The 26,558-nt window shown below is 39.7% G+C and overlaps 1 protein-coding gene across 1 annotated transcript in view; it reads left to right on the forward strand.

Annotated features, from left to right (window-relative positions):
• The window catches only part of ADAMTS17 (ADAM metallopeptidase with thrombospondin type 1 motif 17), a 918,064-nt gene that overhangs the window by 736,625 nt on the left and 154,881 nt on the right, over positions 1-26,558 (forward strand). The window contains exon 19 of the mRNA XM_042783577.1: positions 3,438-3,573. Within this exon, the coding sequence (XP_042639511.1) occupies positions 3,438-3,573 (136 nt within the window). The remainder of the gene's footprint in view (positions 1-3,437; positions 3,574-26,558) is intronic.

Below are 26,558 nucleotides of genomic sequence, written 5' to 3' on the forward strand. Positions count from 1 at the left end.
GTAGATTGCCCCATCTTCCTTCTGAGGAGTGGCTGGTGGGTTTGAACCGCCAGCCTCCTGGTTAGCAGTCAAGTGCCTTAGGCACCACGCTACCAGAGCATCTCCATGGGTTATTTAGTACAATTCAGTTTGCCACTTTAGCAGGCTACATAGCAGGGTCATGGGAGAGGGATTACAGGAGGGGTCGATTTTATCGGGCACAGAGTTGGGAAGGAAAGCTGGTCTAGACTGGAATGCAGGTGGAAACAGGGCATGGCTTTACCCAGCCCCAATCCTGAGGGCTGTTTACTGCCAAGATGACATTTATCAGCTATCCAATATATAGAGGATTGTTGTTCACTTATGTGACTTAACTCTTTTTCTAATGGGTTTGACTTATAGTCATTGCATTACTGAGCCCATTAGACACTACCAGGGACAACTGTGAATTCCTTCAGTCTCCTGCTTGTCTTGGCTAACTGTTCCCACTGTTTATCCTCAGCCACGGTGGTTGGTGTAACCTCAGATGCTGCATCAGCCCACTGTCCTCTCATTCTACTTTTATCTTCTCCCCTAGACCTTCAGCTGCCCCTCTGTGCTGAGGGCCTTCCAGCCTCCTAATTCAGCCAAGACTTATACCCTTGGCTGCAACCAGGCTTTTCCACTTGAATATCTTGCCACAAGCTAAGGATGGTCAAATGGGGCAGTCAGCAGGCTCTCCTGGGCTGGGGACCTGTCCTCCTGCTGTCACTTCTGGCCTGGTGACCAACAACTCCCAGTACCCAACATAGCTATCATACCTACTGCCAAAGCTGAAATCTGGCTTGAGGCTACTCTTTGCTTTCCTTACTCATTCCTGGGTACAGTTATGGGCAGTACAAGGCTGACAGTGTAGTTCAGGACTCCATAATGTTGAGTCACCGCCACATGACACACCCCTCAGAGGCAGGCCCAGCAAAAAGTCTGGGATCCACAAAGTTGTGCTTGACTGACATCTTGTTAATCTTCTTAAATAATAATAACATCATATAGCTAATATTAACGTTAACCACCTGGCAGGCTCCATCCTAGGTACTTTATGTGAATTAGCTGATTTTTGCCATCACAGAAATACCCTAATGCACGGGGGTATGTTGTAGTAAATTACCTGGTATGGCTTTTCTAGCCTTAAGTCTTTGTAAACTCCATGGTAGAATCTGCATTGAGCAACTGAGGAGCTCCTGATAGTTAAAGTTATCCACCTGGGGTATTTCTGTTGAGAGTGTCAAAAAGCAATATTCTGGGAAGTTCTCTCTCTCTCTCAGGTGCTTAGAATTCTGATGTTATGATTGGTTAGTTTGTCTACTCTGCCAGGCTCAAAAGGAGCCCTCCTGGAGGCAGAAGGTGTCTCTCTGACTATTGGCTGAGAGACGGCGGGCTGAGAGAGACTGAGCATTGTTCCTGAATTTGAATTGTAGCCTGGTGCTTCCCTAATAAACCCCATAATCTGTGAGTTCTGTGTGGCCACTGCAGCGAATTATCGAACCTAGCAGAGAAGTGGTGGGTGTTGCTGGAGGAACGGTTGGTGAAAGGGCTGGAGGGAGGCATGTCTGGCCTTGCAGGAATAGGCCTTGGGCTACTGATGGTGATTCTGTCTTCCTCTTGTGTGGTTATAGGAGGTCAGAAGATGCAGCCTCCTTGCCCCTTTAGCAGGGGGGTTAAGTAAACTAGCCCACTTGAGGAAACTGAGGCACAGAAGTCTTGGTTACTAATCTGAGATGATGCTATTCATTGATAAAGGACATGGCTCCAGAGGCCACCCTCTTAGCTCCCAGTCATTCAGCCTTCCTGACAAAATCATGGCAAAGTCACATGCCAGATGCTCTGGGAACACCCAAGAAACAAACAAGGCTACATCCACTGGGGGGGTTAGGGAAGCTTCTCAAGAGCAGGTGGTGCTTAAGCATAAGTAGCAGTTGGTTTGCTAGACAAATTCCTAGATCAATTCTAGAATTGCTGCCTGGAGAGTACAGGACTGTGTGCCCTCTGAAGAAGCCTCCAGAAAGTGGGAATTCTATAGTAGGAAGATGTGTTCTCTGGTGAGGATTGATATGTTGTTCTTGGTTGCAGTCAAGTTGACTCTGACTCATGATGACCCCAAGTACAATAGAAAGAAATGTTGACCAGTCCTGTGCCATCTTCACAATTGTTGGTAGGCTCTAGTCCATTCCTGCAGCCACCATGCATTTTGAGTGCCTTCTAACGTAGGGGGCTCATTTTCCAGCACTATGTTTTGGTTATCTAGTGCTGCTCTAATAGAAAATACCATGAGTGGATGGCTTTAACAAACAGGAATTTATTCTCTTACAGTTTAGGAAGGTAGAAATCTGAATTCAATGTGCCAGCTCTAGGGGTTTGGTGAAGGCCCCTCAATCTTAGGCTTAGCTCTGTTTCTTGCTTTCAGCCTCTGGAGCTGGAGGTGTCTCTTAACTTAGGCAGCTGCCGGCTGCTGAGGCTGGCAAATGCAAGGTCAACAAGTAAAATGGTATAGGCCCAAGACTATCAAACAACATGGCAGGCCACTGGTTCAAGTCCAGAAACAGTCCCAAGATTGACAGGCAATATGGCAGGGCTACTGAATGAAGACTCAGCTAAATGCAGGATCCAAGCATGCCAAAAACTCAGAGACCTTCCTCAAAGCTTCTTCTTATATACTGGAAGCAGATCACATCCCTAAGGCAGCTTCTCAGCTGCTCACAGCAGATTCCACCATGGAGTTGATTACCAGACTCATCATGGGGAATAACTACAGCTAACTAACCAATCACTCAAAACTAGGCCCAGCCAACTTGACACATAATCTTAACTACAACTATATCAGGCAATATTCTGTGACTCATAGGGTTTTCATTGGCTAATGTTTTGAAGTAGATGGACAGACCTTTCTTCATAGTCTATTTTAGTCTTTAAGTTCCACTGAAACCTACAAGTTGCTCCACCATGGGTATTTTCTGGTATTTGAAATACTATAGCATAGCTTCAAACATCATAGCAGCATACAAGCCACACAGTATAACAATTGACAGATGAGTGATGGGAGGACTGATACACAGGTATTTAATAGCTACACAGACTACATAAACTTTGAACATCAATTGAGCAGATAATAAGACAGGCAAGTTTTGGTGCAATTTAAAGATCCAAATCAAAACTTTGGTTTCAGTGACTCCCAACTTGTCCAAGGACACAGCTGAACTATTCTAGAATCTTTCTTCTGCCCCATCCTGCCCAGCCATGATTTACATGCCTTTATCCCTAAGATCACAATTCTTTTTCTCTGATAACAAATAAGCATTAGGACAGTTAGTGTAAATAACAAACTGATCAAAAGTGGCCACTGAACATTCATCCATAAGCATGAGTGGCCTTTCCAGGTTTATGTGGCCCAGCCTCTCACCTCCCTGTGGTTTGGTTTCTAGGGGAACATAGAACCATTGTATCTTGCACACGAATTGTAAACAAGACCATGACCCTGGTGAACGACAGTGACTGCCTTCTAGCAAGCCGCCCAGAGCCCCAGGTCCGGAGGTGCAACTCACAACCATGCCAGTCACGGTAAGAAGCTTGCTTCTGTAGCTTGGATCCCTCAAGTTTCAGGGCGGGACTACCCATGAATGGGGAATTGGAAATATACAAATTTCACAGTACCAGCCTGTATCAGGAGCGCTGGTGGTATAGTGCCTAATGCATTTGACTGCTAACCAGAAGGCTAGCTGGTTCAAACACACCAGCCACTCCTCAGAAGGAAGGTTGGGCAGTCTACTTCCACAGTGATACCACCTCAGAAATCCAAGGAGGGGTCTCTATGAGTCAGATCCGACTCAATGGCAGTGGATCCATCCTATATCATGTTTCCTTTTTCTATTATTGTTCAGTGATTCCTGTTTGTTCAAAATATTGAACTTCTGTCTACTAAGCCAGAACCAGTTGCTATTGAGTTGATTCCAATTCATGATGACCCATGTATCTTTGAGTAGAATGATGCTCTATAGGGTTTTCAGTAGGTGATTATTTCAAAAGTAGATCACCAAGCCTTTCTTCCAAGGTGGCTCTGGATTGGTTTGAACCATCAACCTTTTGGTTAGTATCTAAGAGTTTAGCCATTTACAGCACCCAGCAACTCCTCCTAAGCCAGAATTTTGATGGAAATGTACAATGTACAGTCCTTGCTGGAAGGCATCATATGAGAGACATTAATTACATCTACTTGAGGTTAAAAAAAAAAAAGAAAGAAAAACACCACCACACATAACTGATACATGTCGGCTCCCCAAAATTACTTTGTCCTGGAGAAAAAGGATGTAAATGTTATAGTGTGAGCACCCTTGAGTCAATGTACACACAAGTTTAGTGTTTGTGGATGACCAGTTCACTGTCTGAAATTAACACCAATAAGGGCAGAGCTTGGTGTTTATTATTTGGAATCCATCAGAATTTCTGTTCCCAATCCTAGCTTTCATGGCCATGTTTCTCATGTGTTCTGAAGTAAATTCTCTTCGAATGTCAGCCAAGATGAATTGTATGAGATCTGTTCATCAGTGAAGCCTCTTTCTTTCTAGTAGTTAGAGTGGGACTCTGCATAATATTATAATTTTGCTGTGTGGTGTAACTGCCAGCCTTCTGGTTAACAGTCAGGTGCCTTAGGCACTATGCTACAGCCACTCCTCGGAAGGAAGGTTGGGCAATCTACTTCCGTAGTGATATTGCCTCGGCAACCCAAGGAAAGGTCGCTATGAGTCGGGTGTGACTTGCAGCACATAACAACAACATGTGGTGTAATGCTGCCCATGGCTTCTTATTCTGATCTCAGTTGAGGTAAGAGTGGCTTTTGCTCTGTGGTTGTGTTTGTCATGCTTAGGCACACTTACCTTTTGTAACCAGGCTGGTCTTTTGAAGTGGCAGTTTTTGATATTTCTTAAGTCCAACTTAGGCCATTTATAAGCACTTGGTTTCTACACCAGCCCTCTTTGTTTTGTCAAACTCTTAAAATAAAATGTATGTGTAGAGCTAATGGGGCAAAGTTATGACAACTTCTTAGCCACAGCCAAACACCTTGAGGGACTGAGTCACTGGGCCCATGTGCTTCAGACCATGGTAGCAGGGGACATCAAGCTCAACTGGCATAACTTAACTACACAAAAATATTCTTCTACATCCTACTTTGGTGAATAGTGACTTGAGTCTTAAAACCTTGTGAGTGGCCATCTACGATGCAACAATTGGTCTCTCCTTGACTGGAGCAAGAAAGAATGAAGAAAATAAAAGATGCATGGAAAGAATTAGTCCAAGGGACTAGTAGACCTTGTGAACCTCAGCCTACCTGACCTTGAAACCAGAATAACTAGATGGTGCCCAACTACTGCTGTCAGACACTTAGAAAGAGAACAAAATAGGAGATCCTGGATAGAGTAGGAGAAAAATGTGGAACAAAACTCAAAGCCACAAAAAAATACCAGCCTTACTGGACTGATAGACACTGGTGAAACCCCTGAGACTATGGCCACTAATCACCCTTTGGACCTGCAATTGAACTCACTCCCATGGCTTCCAGCCAAACAATATAAAGACTTATAAGTTGAACATTTATACCAGCTGGTATGCTCCTCAGAACAAACAACCATGGAAGATGAGGACAGCATTTGCATAGGGAGATAGCTCAGAGGGCAGGAACGCACAGGAAAGAAGGACACAGAAAAGGTAACCACGGGGAGGAAATGTGAAGAGAGCTATTACATTATGGAGATTTCAATCAGAGTCATAAAACAAAATGTGTATAAACTGTTAAATGGAAAATGAATTTGCTCTGTAAACTTTCACCCAAATCACAATAAAAATTAATTAAATGTGTGTGAATGAGAGAGAGAAACCAAAAGGGAAAGTAAGAAGCTGAAACTTGTTTTAATGCCCTAAGACTAGCTCCTGTCATGCCCTAGAGTCCATGCTATTCTCTATTTTACTATCAAAATCTTTTTCAAAAGTATACGTGTTGTTGTTGTTAGGTGCCATCCAGTTAGCTCTGACTCATAGCAACCCTATGTACAACAATCCCATGCCATCCTCACAATTATACCTGAGTGCATCATTGCAGCCACTGTGTCAGTCCATCCCATTGAGGGCTTTCCCCTTTTCTGCTCACCTTCCACTTTACTAAGTATAATATCCTTCTCCAGGGAATGGTCCCTTCTGAAAACATGACCAAAGTAGGTGAGATAAAGTCTGGCCATTCTCGCTTCCAAGGAGTATTCTGGCTGCACTTCTTCCAGGACAGATTTGTTCATTCTTTTGGCAGTCCATGGTACTTTCAGTATTCTTCACCAACACATCAGAAGCTCAAAAGCATCAAGTCTTCTTTGGTCTTCCTTAGTCATTGTCCAGCTTTCACATGCATATCAGATGATTGAAAATACCATGGCTTGGGTTAGGCGCACCTTGTTCTTCAAAGAGACATCTTTGCTCTTCAGCACTTAAAGAGGTCTTTTGCAGCAGATTTGCCCACTGCAATATAACATCTGATTTCTTGACTGCTGCTTCCATGGATATTCATTGAGGAACTGCCAAACTGTTTTCTATGATGTTGCACCATTTTATGTTCCCACCAGCAATCAAGCAATCAATAAGGGTTTTTCCAGTTTCTCCAGATCATCACCAACACTTATTTTTCTTTCTTCTTCTTCTTCTTTTTTTTTTTTTTTTTTTGATAATAGCCATTCTAGTGGATATTAATTAGTATCTCATTGTGGTTTTGATTAGCATTTTCCTTTTGGGGGTCTATCCTGTTTGGGGTTCTTTGGACTTCCTGAATGGATATACCCTTCTCTTTCATCTATCAGGGAAGTTCTCCTCCAGCAAATCTTTGACAATTTTCTCAGTAGTTTTATTTTTCTCTTCCTGTTCTGGAATTCCAATGACATGTATGTAGGTTTTTCCTTTTGATGGTATCCCACATGAACCTTAGCCTTTCTTCATTTTGTTTTGATTTTTTTATGATTGATCCCTTTCCAAAGAAGTATTCAGGTATTTGTCTTCAATCTCATTAATTCTGTCTTTCATTGCATCAATTCTACTCTTTGTCCTTCCAATGTGTTATCTATTTCTGACATTTTAGTATTAATCTTCTGGATTTCTGCCTGTAGATTTAGAATCATTTCTAATTTTTCATTTATTTTATATCTTCTTGTATTTATTTGTATTTCTTGTATTTTCTTCCAAAATTCCTCCAAGGTTTTTTCTGTGTTTTCTTTGATCTGTCTCTCAATCCTTTGAAGATACCTAAATATAATTCTTTTGAATTCCTTATCAGAGAGTTCCAATGCTGCTTCTTCCTCAGGGATGTATTCTGGGTCTGTATCCTGTTCCCTTGTTTCTACCACTTTATCTTGCTTCTTTGTGTGGACTGTGATGGTCTGTTGTCTCTGAGACATCATGGTGTTGTATTTAGATCTCTGTTAACTGTTTGTGAAGAGCAGCCAAGGGTGATTCAGGCTCTTGTTGATAGTTTTTTATCGTTGGCCCATTGGTGGAGAAGGAGGTGGTGGCGCTCGCTCAGTAAGTGAAGTTGCAGGAGGTGGGGGTGTAGTTGTGTCTTATGGGGACTGTTGCTGTCTCCCACTCAGCTTTTCAGTCATGCATGTCTGGAGTGCCCTTGGGGTTACTGGCAAGCCCCTGGAATCTGGTAGAGCACTGTCTCTTTAAATATCCAAAATGGTCAAGCCACTTGTAAACATTCAAAGTGGCAGCACCCTCCAGACAGGCAGAAGTCCACAGATCAGCCCATCTTCCTCTTCACTGCTGTTTCCCCTTTTATTCCCCAGCCACCAGAGCAGTCCTCCATGCAGTCCCTGGCTAGCAGGGCTGATTTTTAGGTTTATTCTTAGGTCCTACCACCACTCGGGAATCTCCAAGCTGTCTGTGCCGTCAGGATCACTCAGGATTGTTGCCAGACCGCAGCTCCTCATGTCTCCTTTTTTGGTATTTTCTCGCAAATTCCTCTGCTAGTTGAGGTTTAGTCCACTTCTATGTCCTTCTCTTCAAGGCTCAGGGGTCCAGGATTATCTTCTGTGTCTGTGTTAATTAGTTCCCCTTTTCTTTGTTGAAGAGGGTCTGTGCAGTCTTTCTGCCTATTCTGCCATCTTGGAATCTCTCCTGATTAGCATTTTCCTAATGACTAATGATGTTAAGCATCTTTTCATGTGCTTATTGGCCATTTGTATATCTTCTTTAGAGAGATATCTATTCAAGTCCTTTGCTTATTTTTTTATTGTATTATTTTTCTTATTTTCTACCATGCTATTGTCTTTTCACTTTGTTTTAGTAATTTATTTGTTGTTGTTGACAATGAAAATATACATGGCAGAACAGTTGTGACACTGATTACATTCTCCAAGTTGTGCAACCATTTTCACCCTCCTTTTCCAAATTATTCCTTCCCCATTAATGTAATCTCACTGCTCCCTTGAGCTTTCTATCTAACGTTTCAAGTTGCTGTTGTCATTTTGATTGTATATAGATAGTTCTTTAAAAAAGCACATATCTCAAGGTAGTCATTCTATACTAACTAAGCTAAACTATTGTTTGGTTTAGGAGCTCTGCTAGTGCAGTGGTTAAAATGTTTAACCAAAAAATCGGCAATTCAAAACAGCTAGCTGCTCCATGGTAGAAAGATGAGGCAGTCTGCTTCCATAAAGATTTACAGCTTTGGAAACTGACCTCTGGGACAGTTCTACTCTGTCCTACAGATTGGAACTGATTCAATGGCATGTTTTTTTTTCGGGGGGGGGTGGGGAGACTGTTTGATTTTAAGAAGACTTCAGGGGATGTTTTTGTGTTAAGGTTTAAAGATAATCTCAGGGCAGTAATTTCAGGGATTTATCCAACCTCAGTGACTCCAGAAAGTCTGGATTCCATGAGAATTGAGATTCCGTTTCACATTTTAACCCTTCCTGATGAGGATTCTACTACAGAATCTTTGGTCAAAACATTCAGTAATGGTAGCCAGGCACCATCTAGTTCTTCTGGTCTCATGGCAAAGGAGCAGTTGTTGGAGGCAATCGGCCATGTTCCTCCTGTTCCTGAGTCTCCTCCTTTCTCTGTTACTCCTGGCAAGTAGAGACCAATTGTTACACCTTATGGCCACTTGTAAGTTTTTAAGACCCCAGGCACTATGCAGTAAACTAGGAGGTGGAACATAAGCACCAAACATGTTTATGCCAATATACTGACATGTTCCATGACCATGACCCTAAACCTCCAAACCAAGAAAACAAATCCCATGAGGTGTTGGGTTGAATATAAGTATCCTGAGCAGCTGTTCTTTTTTGTTGTTGTTGCTGTTGTTGTTATGTATGTATATCACACACCATTTGACAATTCAACTTTTTATACAAGTATAACTTATCAACCTCAGCTTTGTTAATCAGGTATACAACCCTTGCCCTTAATCAATGCAAATTTTCCACCACCTGAAACAGAAACTTAGTACTCCATAAGCATAACCCTCCCTTTCACCCTCTTCTAGCAATCACTACTAAACTTTGGTCTCTATACATTTGCCTCTTTTGTCTTTTTTTATAAAGGAAGTTATACAACATTTGTTCTTTTGTGATTGACTTACTTTACTCAGCATATCTTCAGCCTCCATCCATGTTGTAGCATGTGTCAGAACTTCATTTCTCTTTATGGCTGAGAAGTATTCCATTGTGTGTGAGTACCACATTTTGTTTACCCATTCATCCACTGATGTATATTTAGGTTGTTTCCACTTTTTGGCTATTGTGAATAGTGCTGCAATAAACATTGGTGTACATATGTCTGTTCCTATCACTCCTTTCAAGTCCCTTGTGTTTATTCCTAGCAATAGAATTACTGGGTCTTTTTTAAATTTTTTTGGTTACGCCCTTTGATGCACAAAAGTTTGTAATTTTGATAAAGTTCAATTTATTTTTTTCTTTTGTTGCTCGTGTGTTTGCTGTTGTATCTAAGAATCCATTGTCAAATATAAGGTCTTGAAAGTTTACTGTTATTTTTTTTTTTTTCTAAGAGTTTTATGGTTTTAGCTTCTGTATTTGGGTTGTTGATATATTTTGAGTTATTTTAACATATGGTATGGGATAGGGTCCAACTTCATTCTTTTCCATTTAGAGTACAGTTATCCTACCACCAGTTATTAGACTGTTCTTTCCCGATTGAATGAACTTGGCACCCTGGTTGAAAATCAGTTGGCCATATACATATGAATTTATATCTGGACTCTCAATTATATTTCATTGGTCTAAATGGCTATTCTTATATCAGGATCACAATGGTACTTTGTAGGGCATTTGAAATTGGGAAGTATAAGTCCACCTGCTTTGTTCTTCCTTTTCAAGATTGTTTTTGCTGTTCAGGGCCCTTTGCAACTCTATAAGAATTTGAGGATTGACTGTTGCATTTCTGCAAAATAAATAAATAAAGACTGTTGGAATTTTGATAAATATTGCATTGAGTCTATAGATCACTTTCAGCAGTATTGATATCTTAACAATATTAAGTCTTCCTATCTATGAACATGAACTATCTTTCCATTAATTTAAGTCTCTTAATTTATTCCAGCAATGTATTGTAGTTTTCTGTATACTAATTTTCACTTCTCTGGTTAAATTTGTTGCTAGATATCTTATTATTTTGGATGCTATTATAAATGGAATTGTTTTGGTAATTTCCTTTTCCGATCGTTCAACACTGCTGTATAGAGACCAGACTGATTTTTGTATGTTGATCTTGTACCTGCAACAGTGATGAGTTAATTTATTGGCTCTAGTATATTTTCTGTGAATTCTTGGAATTTTCTATTTATAGGAACATGTCATCTACTTGAATAGCAATAGTTTTACTTCTTTTATTTGGTCGCCTTTATTTCTATTTCTTGCCTATTTCTCTGTCTAGAACTTGCATTACAATGTAGAATAACAGTGGTGATAGTGGGCATTTTTGTCTTGTTCCTGATATTAGGGAAAAGTGTTCAGTCTTTTAGCATTCAGTCTGATATTCGTTGTGGATTTCTCATAAATGCCTTTGATAAAGTTGAGGAATTTCCCTTCTATTCCTAGTTTGTTGGGTATTTTTATCATGAAAGGGCGTTAGATTTTGTCAAATGGCTTCCTGCTTCAATTGAGATGGATTTTCTTATATATTCCACCCTTCTATCCCTGGGATAAATCCCAGTTGGTCATGGTGTATAGTCCTTTTAGATTCAGTTTCCTAGTATTTTGTTGAGAATTTTTACATCTATTTTCATAAGGGATATTGTTCTATAATTTCTTTTCTGTGGTGTCTTTATCTGGCTTTGGGACCAGAGTAATGCAGGCCACATAGGATGAGCTAGAAAGTGCTTCCTCCTCTTATTTTTTGGAAGAGTTTTAGATGGATTGGTTTCAATTGTTTTAATGTTTGGTAGAATTCATCAGTGAAGCCAACTGGTCCTGGACTTCTCTTTGCTGAAAGGTTTTTGATTATTAATTCAGTTTCTTCACTGATTATAAATCTGTTGAGATATTCTATTTTTTCTTGAGTCAACTTAGTTTGTGTGCTTCTAGGAATTTGTGTATTTCATCTAGACATTTTTAATCAATCATATGATCTACTATGCTGGGAATAACAAACTGAAGATGAATAGTGTGGCATTCATTGTCACAAAAAATGTTTCAAGATCTATCCTGAAGTACAATGCTGTCAGTGATAGGCTAGTATCCATATGCCTACAAGGAAGACCAGTTAACACTACTATTATTCAAATTTATGCACCAATCACTAAAGCCAAAGATGAGGAAACTTAAGATTTTTACCAACTTCTGCAGTCTGAAATTGACCAAACATGCAATCAAGATGTATTAAAGATTAAAGATGTATTAAAAATTAAAAATTATTACTGATGATTAGAATTCAGAAGTTGGAAACAAAGAAGAATCAACAGTAGTTGGAATATATGGCCTTGGTGACAGAAATAACACCGGAGATCACATGATAGAATTTTGAAAGCCCAACAACATATTCATTGCAAATACCTTTTTCAACACCATGAACAGCAACTGTGCATGTGGACCTCGCCAGATAGAATACACAGGAATAAGATCTACTACATCTGTAGAAAAAGGCACTGGAGAAGCTCAGTATCTTCAGCTAAAACAAGGCCTGGACCTGACTATGGAACAGACCATCAACAGCTCATATGCAGGTTCAAGCTGATGTTAAAGACAATTAAAACAACAAGAGCCAAAATATGAGCTTGATGATATCCCACCTGAATTTAGAGATCATCTGAAGATTTGACACATTGAACACCAATAATGGAAAACTAGATGAATTATGGGATGTCATCATGAACATCATCCATGAAGAAAGCAAGAGGTCATTAAAATGACAAGAAAGGAAAAAAATGCATTGACCCATATCACTTTAGTTTTGTGTATTTCACTGTAGGTAAGTTATATTTTTTAATAAAATGTATTTAATAATAAATAATATATAAATATATATATAATAAAATATATAATAAATAATAGGGAGCTCTGGTAGCATAATGCCTAAGGCGCTTGACTGCTAACCAGAAGGCTGGCGGTTCAAACCCACCAGCCACTCCTCGGAAGGAAGGTTGGGCAATCCTACTTCCGTAGTGATACTGCCTCGGAAACCCAAGGAGGGGTCGCTATGAGTCGGGGCCGACTCGACGGCACATAACAACAACAGTTTAATAATAAGAAGAAGAAGACAGAAAAGGAAGAAAAGACCAAAATGGATGTCAGAAGAAACTCTGAAACTTGCTCTAGAACAGAGAGTAACTGAAGCAAATGGAAGAAAAAAGCTGAACAGAAGTTTTCAAAGAGCAGTTCGAGAAGAAAAAGTCAATTATTATAATGAAATGTGCAAAGACCTGAAATTAGAAAACCAAAAGGGAAAAAGAACACACTCAGCATTTCTCAAGCTGAAAGAACTGAAGAAAACATTCAAGCCTCGAGTTGCAATATTGAAAGATTCTATGGGCAAAATATTGAATGATGCAGGAAGCATCAAAAGAAGATGGAAGGAATAAAGAGTCACTGTACAAAAAAGAATTGGTCAATGTTCATCTATTTCAGTAGGTGGCATACGATTAAAAACTTCTTGAAAGAAGAAGTCAAAGCTGTAATGAAGGAATTGGTTAAAAACAAGTCTCCAGGAATTGATGGAATACCAAATGAGATGTTTCAACAAACAGATGCCATGCTGGAGGCACTTACTCACTCTATGCCAAGATATTTGGAAGACAGCTACCTGGCCAACTGACTGGAAGAGATCCATATTTGTAGCCATTCCAAAGACAAGTGATCCCACAGATTGTGGAAATTATCAAAAAATGTCATTAATATCACACACAAGTAAAATTTTGCTAAAGATAATTCAGAAATGGTTGCAGCAGTATATTGACAAGGAACTTCCAGAAATGCAAGCTGCATTCAGTAGAGGATGCAGGACAAGGGATATCGTTGCTGATGTCAGATGGATCTTGGCTGAAAGCAAAGAGTGAGTACCAGAAGGTGTTTACTTGTGTTTTATTGACTATGCAAAAGCATTTGATTGTGTGGATCATAACAAATTATGAATAACATTGAGAAGAATGGGAATTCCAGAACACTTAATTGTTTTCCTGAGGAACCTGTACATAGACCAGGAGGCTGTCATTCAAACAGAACAAGGGGATACTGCATGATATAAAATCAGGAAGGGTGTGGCATCAGAATTGTATCTGTTCATAATACTTATTCAGTCTGTATGCTGAGTAAATAATCTGAGAAAGTAGACTATATGAAGAAGAATGTGGCATCAGAATTGAAAGAAGATTCAGTGCCAACCTGCAGTGTGCAGATGACACAACCTTGCTTGCTGAAAGTGAAAGTAACTTGAAGCACTTACTGATAAAGATTAAGGACTATAGTCCACAGTATGGATTATGCCTCAACATAAGGGAAATAAAAATCCTCACAACTGGGCCAAAAAGCAGCAGCACAATAAATGGAGAAAAGATTGAAGTTGTCAAAGATTTCATATTACTTGGATCCACAATCACTACCCATGGAATCAGCAGTAGAGAAATCAGACGTTGTATTGCACTGGGCAAATCTGCTGCAAGAGACCTCTTTGAAGTGCTGAAGAGCAAAGATGTCTCTGAAAACTAAGGTGCACCTAACCCAAGCCATGGTATTTTCAATCACCTCATATACATGTGAAAGCTGGACAGTGAATAAGGAAGAACAAAGAAGAGTTGATGCTTTTGAGTTGTGATGTTGGCAAAGAATGTTGAAAGTACCATGGACCACCGAAGAATGAAAACAATCTGTCAGGAAGAAGTGCAGCCAGAATGAGCCCTGGAAGCGAGAATGGCCAGACTTCATCTCACCTACTTTGGTCATGTTATCAGAAGGGACCATTCCCTAGAGCGGGATATCATGCTTGGTAAAGTAGAGGGTCAGCGAAAAAGGGAAGAACCCTCAACAAGATGGGTTGACACAGGGGCTGCAATGATGGGCTCAAGTATAGCAAGGATGATGAGGATGGCTCACAACCAGGAAGTGTTTCGGTCTGTTGTAAATAGGGTCGCTATGAGTTAGAGCCAGCTTGACGGCAGCAAGCAACAACATCTCATTTGTTGGTAACTAATTGTTTATAGTACTCTTTTATAATCCTCTTTATTTCTGTGTGATCTGTAATAAAACTAAACAAAAAAATCCACTGCCATCAAGCCAGTTCTGGCTCACAGTGACCCTACAGAACAGAGTAAAACTGCCCCATAAGATTTCCAAGGCTGTAAATCTTTACAGAAGCAGACTGCCTCATCTCTCTCCTGTGGAGCAGCTAGTGGGTTCAAACAGCCAACCTTTTGGTGAGAAGCCAAATACTTTAACTACTATGCCACCAGAACTTCTGACTGGTAATAATATCCCCATATTCATTTCTGATTTCAGTGGTACCTTTTCTTCTTTTTTTTTTTTTTCTTTGTCTGTCTAGCTAAAGGTTTTTAATTTTAATGATCTTTTCAAAGAACTACCTTCTAAGTTTGTTCTAGATTTATCCTATCATTTTTCTATTCTCCATTTCTCTGCACTAACCTTATTAAGAGGAGCTCTGGTAGCATAGTGCGTAAGGCACTTGACTGCTAACCAGAAGGCTGGCGGTTCAAACCCACCAGCCACTCCTCGGAAGGAAGGTTGAGCAATCTACTTCCGTAGTGATACCGCCTCCACAACCCAAGGAGGGGTTGCTGAGTCGGGCCGACTCAACAGCACATAACAACAACAAGAACCTTATTAAGGAGTGCTGGCAGTACAGTGGTTAAAGCATTCAGCTGCTAACTACAATGCCAGCAATTTGCACCCACCAGCCACTATGTGGGAGAAAGATGAGGCAGTCTGCTTCCATGAAGATTTATAGCCTTGGGAACCTTATTTGGGCAGTTCTGCTTTGTCCTATAAGGTTGCAATGAGTCAAAATCCACTCGATGGCAATATTTTTTTCTAATTCTTATTTCTTTCCTTCTGCTGGATTTGGGTTTAGTGTACTCTTCTATTTCTAGTCTCCAAAGATTTAAAGTTAAGTTATTGATTTGAGAATTTTCTTCTTTTTTAATGTAGGCATTTATGATTCTAAATTTCCCTCTGGTATCACCTCTACTGTATCTCATAAGTTTGGTATGAAATGTTTTACACTTTCGTTTTCATTCATCGCTAAGTATTTTCGAATTTCCCCATGGTTTTTCTTTGACTTTATGTTCTCTTGTTTTGCCCACTGAAATGTTTGGGCCACACCCTCAGCATGAGCCCAAACCTTGAAGGTACTAGCTCAAAGGATGCATTTTCTTCTACAGAGCAGAGGAGTTTATTATACTGAGTTAATTTTTATTGGCTAATTGTTTAATTACATTCACTTTGAAAGAATCTGGTGAAGCTCTAGGCACATGCACACCTTCAGTAAGTTCATTCATTCAACACCTACTGTATTAAGCACCTTCCCATTCATGAGGCACTGCTCCAGGTACCAAGGTGCTTAGGTTGAGAAAGAGAGGCAAGACCCTTTCAATCATGTAACTTTATAAATGGTAGGTTTCTCCCTTTCTCCCACTCTCCTTTCTATCCTATCCTTTTCTGTTTCCTTCTTTACTCTATACAAGCATGTGAATCAAATGTAAAGAATTAGTAGGTTTTCCATAGCAGAGGAGAAAATGAAATTGATAGAAGAAAAAACAACACCTGGAATTTGCTTCACAGCCTAGAAAGGAAATCGTTGAATGCTTGAGCTAGGCTGGTTTCGTTGATAGTTTGTTTGATCTGAACCATCTTACCATGTACTGTTTCTTAAGATAAGCATATAAAATGAAGTTTCATGACTCATGCAAAATATTATTCTTTGACTAAAGAAATGTGTGTTCTGTTGACAGAGTTTAAACCTTATGCAAATTCTAATTATTGATTTTATGTATATATATTCCACCATACATTCTGTGATATAGGATGTTATATGATTTGGATGTTGTACAAACACCACGTTATATACCTGCATAATATTCCGAGTCACATAATGTCTGAGGCTGCACTACTTGTGTGGAGCCACAGGCCTGAGCCCAGGAGCTGCTGCTCTTGTGGCTATGCTCCACAGTCATGCCCTTCTTCATAATCAATTATGCCTTTCTCCATGAACACAGCACACCCAATTGGGAAGTAGGGGTGGAGGAGTGTTTGCTTCTGATCTAGTGGCTTGGTGTCCTACCCCTCTTCAGCTGTTGAAGCAGTAGAGGCTGGAACCTGAGCTCAGAACGAGAGTCTGCAGCCCTGAAGGGGCTGAAGGGGCTTCTACCCTGAGACCCTCCACCTCCACTCAGACAACAAGGATAGGGTTGCCAGGTGTGGACACCTTCAGGAGGCCTTGGGGAAGATGGCAGCCCTAGGGGACAATCAGGAATCCCTCTTGCTCCACCCTGTCAGTCATCACTGGGGGCACCTCCTGGAGTCCACCACCCCCACGAGGCCCTGCTTCATCTCCATGATCATCAATATGACTTCCCCTACCACCTTACCCCTTCTGCCCATCCCCCCCACCACTCCACCCCTAACTCCAGCACTAAAGTGCTCTTTTAGCCACTGGAATTGAGCTCTCAGACCTGGATTCCCAAGATGTCTAGGGAGTTGAGATCAAGAGAAATGTTTCCTGGCCCAATTCTGAGTCAGAGCCTGAGAAGGTGCCACTGTCTCCCCAGCCAGACTTTCCTGTGGTGGAGGTGCTGAAGAGCCTGAGGGCCCTTCTCCAAACACCTAAGTGCGGGGAAAATCTTGGACCAGCTGCCAGTTTGGAGCAGCCACTATGAACTAGACTTTGTACACCAAAGAGGGATGCCTGGTACATGAAGCTCTTGCCGTAGGGAGCCCCAGTGAACAGAGGCTGACCCAAGTAGGCTGAGCTTCATGAGACCTGTGACAAGAGCTTCAATCATGATTCACTGCTGCTGAAGCATCGATGAGTGTATCCCCACAGGCAAGAAGCTCTACAGCTGCCACAGATGCAGCAAGGGCTTCTGTGGCTGGTCCAGCTTCCTCCTGCACCACTACATCCACATGGACAAGAAGCTTTATGAGCATGGCCAGTGCAGCAAGGCCTTCAGCCACAGCTTGCACTTCACATAACACCTGTGCATCCACAACAATAAGAAGCCCTGTAAGTGCAGCAAATGTAGCCAGTCCTTTAACCAGAGCTTCAACCTGATTTAGCACCAGTGGCTACACACAGGCAAGAAGCTATACACTGCAGCCAGTGTGGCAAGGCCTTCATCTGGAACTCTGTGCTCACTGAGCACCAGCACATCCACATAGGTGAGAAGCCCTACAAGTGCCATGAGTGCAGCAAGCCCTTCCATCAGCCGCTCCCATTTCTTCAGCACCTGTGGACCCACACAAGTGAGAATCCTTTCAGCTTCTGGCATGTAGCAAGGCCTTTAGCCAGAGCTTGAAGCTTATCCAGCACCAGAGGATCTACTACTGGGAGCAGACAGGGCATCCAGGTGAACACGTGAAGAACATTGGCCTACATTAAGACTCCAGAGGGAAGGGCTCCTACCCACCCGCCTTCCTGTGCAAATGCCCAGCTCTGTATGCCCAGTGCCCTCAATAAATGCTTTCTGGTTGATTGGGGAAAAAAAGACCGTATGAGACCACAGGCTGTCCGATATTGTCCAAATGGATATTATGTGACACATACATTTATATATACATGTGTGTATATGCATATACACATGTGTGTATATACATGTGTGTATATACATGTGTGTGTGTGTGTATATATATATATATATATATTTATGTGTATATATTCTGACTCATAGTGACCACCATTGAGTTTCTGAGGCTGTAAATCTTTACAGAAGTAGATTGCCCAGTCTTCCTTCCACAGAGTGGCTGGTGGGTTTGAACTGCCAGCCTTCTGGTTAGCAGTCAAATGCCTTAGGCAGTATGCCACCAGAGCTCCTTGTATATATACATACATTTATATATATGTGTATATATATATATATATATATACACACACACATATGTATACACACATACATACATTATAAATTACATATATATATATATGGAAAATAAAATTTGAATTATTTCACAGCGTAATCTAGTTGTCTTCAATCTTTCTTAGTTACATATAGTAATATGGACTTAGGGTAGTAAGTGAAGAAAAGTAGAGAAGTTGACATTAGTAAATGAGGAAGAAATTTACTCCATAAGTGAAAATTGCACTCGGGTGAGCTGTATATATGACATGTTGATCAGAACACATTTTGGAAATGAGTAGGATCTGGAGAATAATGGCTTTTTCAACTTGGGTAGCCCGATTAGAGAACAGAGAGCCCAAGAACCCAAAGGTATGCACTGTATTAAAAAAAATAAATAAAATACAACCAACTGTTGAATATCATGAGGTAAATGAGCCTTTCTATATTATTGTTAGGAGCTCTGGTAGCATAGTGGCTAAAGCACTTGACTGCTAACCAGAAGGCTGGCGGTTCAAACCCACCAGCCACTCCTCGGAAGGAAGGTTGGGCAATCCTACTTCCGTAGTGATACTGCCTCGGAAACCCAAAGAGGGGTCGCTATGAGTCGGAGCTGACTCGACGGCACATAACAACAAACAACAACATATTATTGTTACTTTTTGGCTTTATAAAAAAACAGAGCTATTTATCATTTTCCCTGTATTTTGTTTTATTTCTCCTGGTCTAACTTTAATTTTCTTTGATTCTCTTTTTCTATTGAGTTCCAACAGTTTTCTTTGCCTTCCCAACTGCACAACATTGTTGTTGTTGTTATTACATGTCATTGAGTCATCTCCAACTCATAGCAGCCCCTCCTTGGGTTTCCAAGACAGTGTCACTACAGAAATAGATTGCCCAATCTTCCTTCCAAGGAGTTGCTGGTAGGATTGAACCACCAACCTTCTGGTTAACAGTCAAGTGCCTTAGGTATACCATTAGCACCACTTTATTCTAATCCTGCACCTAACTCTATACATACTTCTCCCAAATCCTTCTGTAGCCATATGGAATCTGGAATCTGACACAAGGCAGGTGGCCTCTCTCCAGCATTTTGCACACCAACAAAAACACATCAGTAAACCTGGCCTTGATATGGCAGAAGGCAAAACTCACAGATCAGATCAGCTGTTAGGACTGTAGCCAGAAGCCTTCACCTTGCTGACCACAGTCTGCAGGGAAGAGGCCCTGCTATCATCCAGCATCCAAAGAGCAATGCTGCATGCCAGCCCCTTAATACCGAGCCCCAACTAATCCTGGTGGTAGAGGCTGCCAGTGAAAGGGCTCTTCCTGGAGCACAACTCCGGCTTTACCAGATTTTACGTGTTTGCAGGCTTTTAGAGCTTATTGGCTACTTGGAAAGGCCATTCCATGTTATTAGATATTTCCCTATAGTATTTATGATTTGAATTTCTTCCCAGGAAGTACATGCTGTACTGTACATCAAATTAGGGTGATTCAGAAAAGAACATTCAACATCTGACTGGGAATTGAATTGAATAGTCATCTGCAAGGAAGTGTATTTGGTTTTTAAATTCATCCTTCTTGCTCAATTATCTTAACTAGGCTGGCCTTGTTTTGAGTTAAAAATTTAATAGAATCCTGTTCCTTATGAAAGCATGTTCAGAGTTTGTGTGCATGTGTGTGTGATCATGAGTTAAGAATGAAGCTTGAAACATGTAGATCTTCAGCTAGAGCCAAGATCTGAAAAGATACCATTGTTTAATTTATTTATACCTAGTCTGAAATTAAAACATTTTCTTCTATGCTTTCCTTTAAAATAAAATAACTCTAATTGTGAATAGCACCATTGGTCCACTACATAGCTTGTCTAGTATGTGAATGGTGAGGAGAAATTTACATTAGTTGAATTCCAGAATTTTTTCTAAAATTTGACATAAATTCTAGAACCTCACCTATAATTTAATTAAATTAGTGAAAAATTAAAGTATTTCTTACTTATATAAGTTAGGAAACATTTAAGATGGAGGAATTAAACCATTTTCAGAGTACGATCTTGAAATTAGAAAATTCTGTTTTCTTCCTTCTCTCTATCCTTAAACCTTGGATGATAATCCCTCCCTTTGTTCATTACAGACAACAAGATAATTCCCAGATACTACTTTCACATGAGACTGGATTTCTCCTGTTGAGAAATACTTTGCATGTAGACCTTAAAAGTCCTTCTCATGTCCCAACTTTTCTGAGTAATAAAATATAAAAAGCATTGGGCACTCAGTGTTTGTTTTGGTATTTAATATCAGGAAAAAGGTGAAACTCAGTCTGAGGAAGCATAATAAACAAAAACAGCCCAGACTGCAAAATGATCTATTAGAAATGAGGGAGGAATATGTACTCTCCAGGTTCTAGAATGAATGTCATACTACAGAATAAATGACCCTGCACTGAAAGAGACAATGGCAGGATTTCTAACTTATAAGCTCTCTGGAGAGGTAAAGAAATGAACTTGGGATGTGCTTGCAGCAGACACCCAGAACAGTCTCTTCCTCTTGGGGCTAAGGAAGGCCAGTTCCTCTCAGAATCTTCTATTGATAGGCTCTCTCACAGAAAGAACAGTCTGCAGATAGGAGCAGTTTATCCTAGGGAACAATTGTTCTTTTCTTGCTAAAAATGCATGTTTACATATAAATACATTAAACAAAAAAGGAGAGAAAAACTGTATCAGGCAAATAGCAATCATAACAGAGTAGGAGTGACTATATCAACATCAGATAAAATGGGTTTTAACACAAAATGTGTTTACTAAAGATAAAAAGGGGCACTTTATAATGAGAAAAATCTTAATTCATCAAGAAGACATAAAATTATGAAAATATAGTCATCTAGCATCAAAGCCCCAAAATACATGATGCAAAACCTAACAGATGGAGGGAAAAATAGACAATTCAGCAATAATAACTGGAGACTTTAAAACTTTATTTCCAATAATTGATTGAAAAAAAAAGAGAAAGTTTGATAGAAGATCAACAAGGAAATAGAAGACTTAGACAACATTACAAGCTGATTAGATCTAGCAGTCATCTATATACATTCTTCTCAAGTACACATGAAACATTCTCCAGGATACACCATATACTATAGACCATTAAATATTCCACAGTAAAATAACTGAAATAATCAAAGTATGATTGCTGACCAAAATTGAATGAAATTAGAAGTGATACCCGGAAGAAATTTGAGAAAATCAGAAATATAAGGATGTGAACAACACACTCCTAGATAATCGGTAGGTCAAAGAAGAAATCACAAGGGAAATTGTAAAAATGCATAGAAAAAAACAAGCCAAACTCATTGCTGTTGAGTTGTTTCCAACTCATAGCGACCCCTCATTGGGTTTCAGAGGTTGTATCTCTATGGAAGTAAATTTCCCAATCTTCCTTCCAAGGAGTGGCTTGTGGGTTTGAACCTCCAACCTTCTGATTAGCAGTCAAATGCCTTAGGCACTTCAGCACCAGAGCTCCCAAAATGCATAGAGATGAATGAAAATGAAGACACAATACACCAAAACATATGAGATACAGCTTCAAGGGAATTTATACCTATATTAAAAAAGAAGAAATATTTGACATCAGTAACCAAACCTATCATGTTAAGACACTGGGAAACAAGAACATTATAGGTTTGGTTACTGATGGAGCAGTAATTAATACCATTAAGAATATAAAAACAACAGAAGAAAGGAACGAGACCAAAAGTTTGTTCTTTGAAGAGATCAACAAAATTGACAGACCTTTAGCTAGATTAAGGAGCTCTGGTGGAATAATTGTTAAAACATTCAGCTATTAATCAAAAATTCGGTGGTTTGAACCCACCAGCTGCTCCATGAGAGAAAAATGAGGCAATATCCTATGTAAATCTTCTGCAAAGATTTACAGCCTTGGAAAACCTATGGAGCAGTTCTACTCTGCCCTATAGGGTTGCTGTGTGTTGGAATCGACTTGATGGCAATAGGGACAATTAAGTAGATTGGCCAAGACAAAAACAACACTCAGATTACTAAAATCAGAAAAGAGGAGACCTTATTACCTTACAGAAACAAAAAGGATTGTAAAGGAATATTATTATGACAACTGGACGCCAAAAAATAGGTAGCATACATGAAATGGACAAATTTCCAGAAAGATGCAGACTGCTGAAACTAAATCAAGAAGAAATAGAAATTCTGAACAGACTTATAAAGGAGAATGAATTAGTAATCAAAAACCTTCCCACAAAGAAAATCCCAGGATCAGATGGCTTCAGTAATAAATTCTGCCAAACATTTAAAGAGGAATTAACACAAATTCTTCAAAAACTTTCCCAAAATGTAAAAGAGGAAGGGATATATCCTAACTCATTCTATAAAGCCAATACTAGACTGATACCAAAACCAGACAAAGACATTAAAAGAAAAGAACACTGCAGACCAATATCCTGTGTCAGTAAAGATGCAAAAATCCTCAACAAAATACTAGCAAACTGAATCCAGCAACATATGAAGAGGATTATACACCAGACCAAGTGCGACTTACCCAGAAATGCAAGGTTAGTTTGTTGTTGTTGTTGTTATATGCCGTCGAGTCGGCCCCGACTCATAGTGACCCCTCCTTGGGTTTCCGAGGCAGTATCGCTACGGAAGTAGGATTGCCCAACCTTCCTTCTGAGGAGTGGCTGGTGGGTTTGAACCACCAGCCGTCTGGTTAGCAGGCAAGTGTCTTAGCCACTATGCTACCAGGTTAGTTTATCATCCAAAAATCAATTAATTTAGTACACCATATCAATAGATTTTTTTTAAAATCTCAGTGGACACAGAAAAAGCCTTTGACAAAATCCAAGAATGTTTCATGATAAAACATTCAACAACTAAGAATATAAAGGAACTTCTTCAACCTGATAAAGAACATACAAGGAAAACTTAGAGCTTACATCATACTTAATGATGGAAGACTGAATGCTTTCCCCTTAAGATCAGGAGCAAGACAAGGGTATCTACTCTCCCCACTTCTACTCAACTTTGTACTGGAGGTTCTAGCCAGGGCAATTAGGTGAGAAAAAGAAATAACAGGCATCCAGATTGGAAAGGAAAAAGTAAAACTATCCCAATTTAGAGATGAAATGATCTAATATATGAAAAATCCTAAGGAAACCACTCAAAAAAAAAAAAAAAACCAATTAGAACTAATAAGCTAATTAAGCAAGCTGGGAAGATACCAGATCAATATATAAAAATCAATTATATTCATCATCTACCACATAAATAAAACAAAGGGAAAGAACCACATGATCATATCAATTGATACAGAAAAAGAATTTCATAAAATCCAACACCCATTCCTAATCAAGACTCTCAGCAAAATAGGAATAGAAAGGGAATTCCTCAACATAATAAAGGGCACATATGCAAAACCAACAACCAACATTATTCTCAATGGAGAGAGACTGAAACCATTCTCTTTGCAAACAGGAACCAGATAAGGATACCCTCTATCACTGCTTCTTTTCACATTGTAATGGAAGTCCTAGCCAGGGCAATAAGGCAAGAAAGGGATCAAGGGATCAATAAGGCAATCAAAGGTATCCAAATTGGTAAGGAAGAAGTCAAACTATCCCTATTTGCTAATGATATGATCCTGTACATAGAAAACCCAAGCGACTCAGCAAAAAAATTTCTGGAACTAATTGAGAGATTTAGCATAGTGGCAGGATACAAAATCAACATACAAAAATCAGTGGGATTTCTCTATACCATCAAAGAGATCGCTGAAAAGAAAATAAGGAAATCAATAACATTTACAATAAATACCCACAAAATAAAATACTTGAGAATAAGTCTTACCAGAGACACAAAAGACCTGTACAAAGAAGACTACAAAAGACTACTTCAAAAAACTATAAGAGATCTACATAAGTGGGAGAACATACCAAGTTGGTGGATACGAAGATTGAACATTGTCAAAATCTCAGTTATACCCAAAGCAATCTGTATATTCATTGTAATACCAATCCAGATCCCATCAACATTCTTTAAGGATATGGAAATAACAATCCCTAATTTTGTATGGAAAGGAAAGAGACCTCAGATAAGCAAAGCACTATTGAAGAAGAAGAGTAAGGTAGGAAGTCTCACACTCCCAGATCTCACAACCTACAGCCATAGACTTCAGGTAAGATGGTGGACTAGGCAGACAAGATACACAGACCCTCTTCAACAAAGAAAAGAGAAACCAATTGACAGAGATACAGGAGATAATCCTGGAGCCCTGAGCTTTGAAAGGAAGTATACAGAAGTGGCTTAGGCACCAACTAGTGGGAAAATCTGAATGAAAACAGGACCTAAAATAGGCTCCATTTGCTAAGGACGGCAGGGACAGGGAGGCTGATAACAGGAAAGGAGACAGGTGGTGAGTGTATGAGTGCTGCCAAATAACAATTAGAGGAGCACAGCACAGTATCCTGCTTATGTAGATAACATCCAAACAAAACAAAAATTGTGGGCAAGTCATTCCAACATACAATCACCAATTAAATATAAACACAAAAGCATCACAATGCCTCAGAGACAACAGAGCATCACAGTCCACACAAAGAAGCAAGATAAAGCAGGAGAAACAAGGGACCAAGATACAGACCCAAAACACATCCCTGAGGAAGATGCAGCATTGGAAATCCCTGATAAGGAATTCAAGAGAATTATATTTAGGTACCTTCAATGACTGAGAGACAGATCAAGGAAAATGCTGACTAAATTGAGAAGAAAACCCTAGAACAGTTTAGAAAGACAATATAAGAACAAAATGACAAAATAAATGAGCAATTAGAAATTATACAAAATCTACACACAGAAATCCAGAAGATAATACTAAATTTTCAGAAATAGATAACACATTGAGTGGACAAAGGAGTAGAATTGAATCAATGGAAGACAGAATTAGTGAGATTGAAGGCAAATATCTCAATACTTCTTTGGAAAGGGAAAAATCAGAAAAAAGATCAAAACAAAATGAAGAAAACCTAAGCTTCATGTGGATACCATCAAAAGGAATAACCTACATGTAATCTGGTAGCATAGTGCCTAAGACACTTGACTGCTAACCAGAAGGCTGGCGGTTCAAACCCACCAGCCACTCCTTGGAAGGAAGGTTGAGCAATCCTACTTCTATAGTAATACTGCCTCAGAAACCCAAGGAGGGGTTGCTGTGAATCAGGGCCAACTCAACGGCACATAACAACAACAATCAGAATTCCAGAACAGGAAGAGAAAAATAAAACCACAGAAAAAATTGTCGAAGATTTGTTGCTATGATGAAAGATGAGAATATATCCATTCAAGAAGTCCAATGAGACCCAAACAGGATGGACCCCAAAAGAAAATTACCAAGACATATCATCATCAAACTCACCAAAACCAAAGACACAAAAAAAAAAAGAATCCTGAATGTAGCATGGGAAAAACGAAAAGTTACCTATAAGGGGCAACCAATAAGACTAAGCTCAGATTTCTTGGCAGAAACCATGCAGGTGAGAAGACAATGGGATGGTATATATAAAACCCTGAAAGAGAAAAATTTCCAACCAAGAATTATGTACCCAACAAAATTGTCCTTCAAATATGATGGTGAAATTAGGACATTTCCAGATAAGCAGAAATTAAGGGAATTTGTTAAAACCAGACCAACCTTACAAGAGATGCTAAAGGGTGTCCTTTGGACAGAGAAGCAGCAACAGCAAAGAACTGACCATTAATACACATGGTGACATAAGCCAGAAACCAACCCAGCTATGGAAGTATCCAAAGTAAATAAGCCTACAAAATTTTAAACAGGGAACCAGAGACATCAATTGACAAATAAGAACAACTACAGACCGAAAAGAGGGAAAAAAAAATTGTGTAGTTACAGAACTTGTAAGTGGTAGGGAAGTCAGAACAATTACAGAATAGAACGGACTGTTCTAAACTTGG

This window comes from Orycteropus afer, unplaced genomic scaffold, assembly GCF_000298275.1.
Source record: "Orycteropus afer afer isolate SDZICR_OR568_19922 unplaced genomic scaffold, OryAfe1.0 scaffold00019, whole genome shotgun sequence".
Taxonomy (NCBI): domain Eukaryota; kingdom Metazoa; phylum Chordata; class Mammalia; order Tubulidentata; family Orycteropodidae; genus Orycteropus; species Orycteropus afer.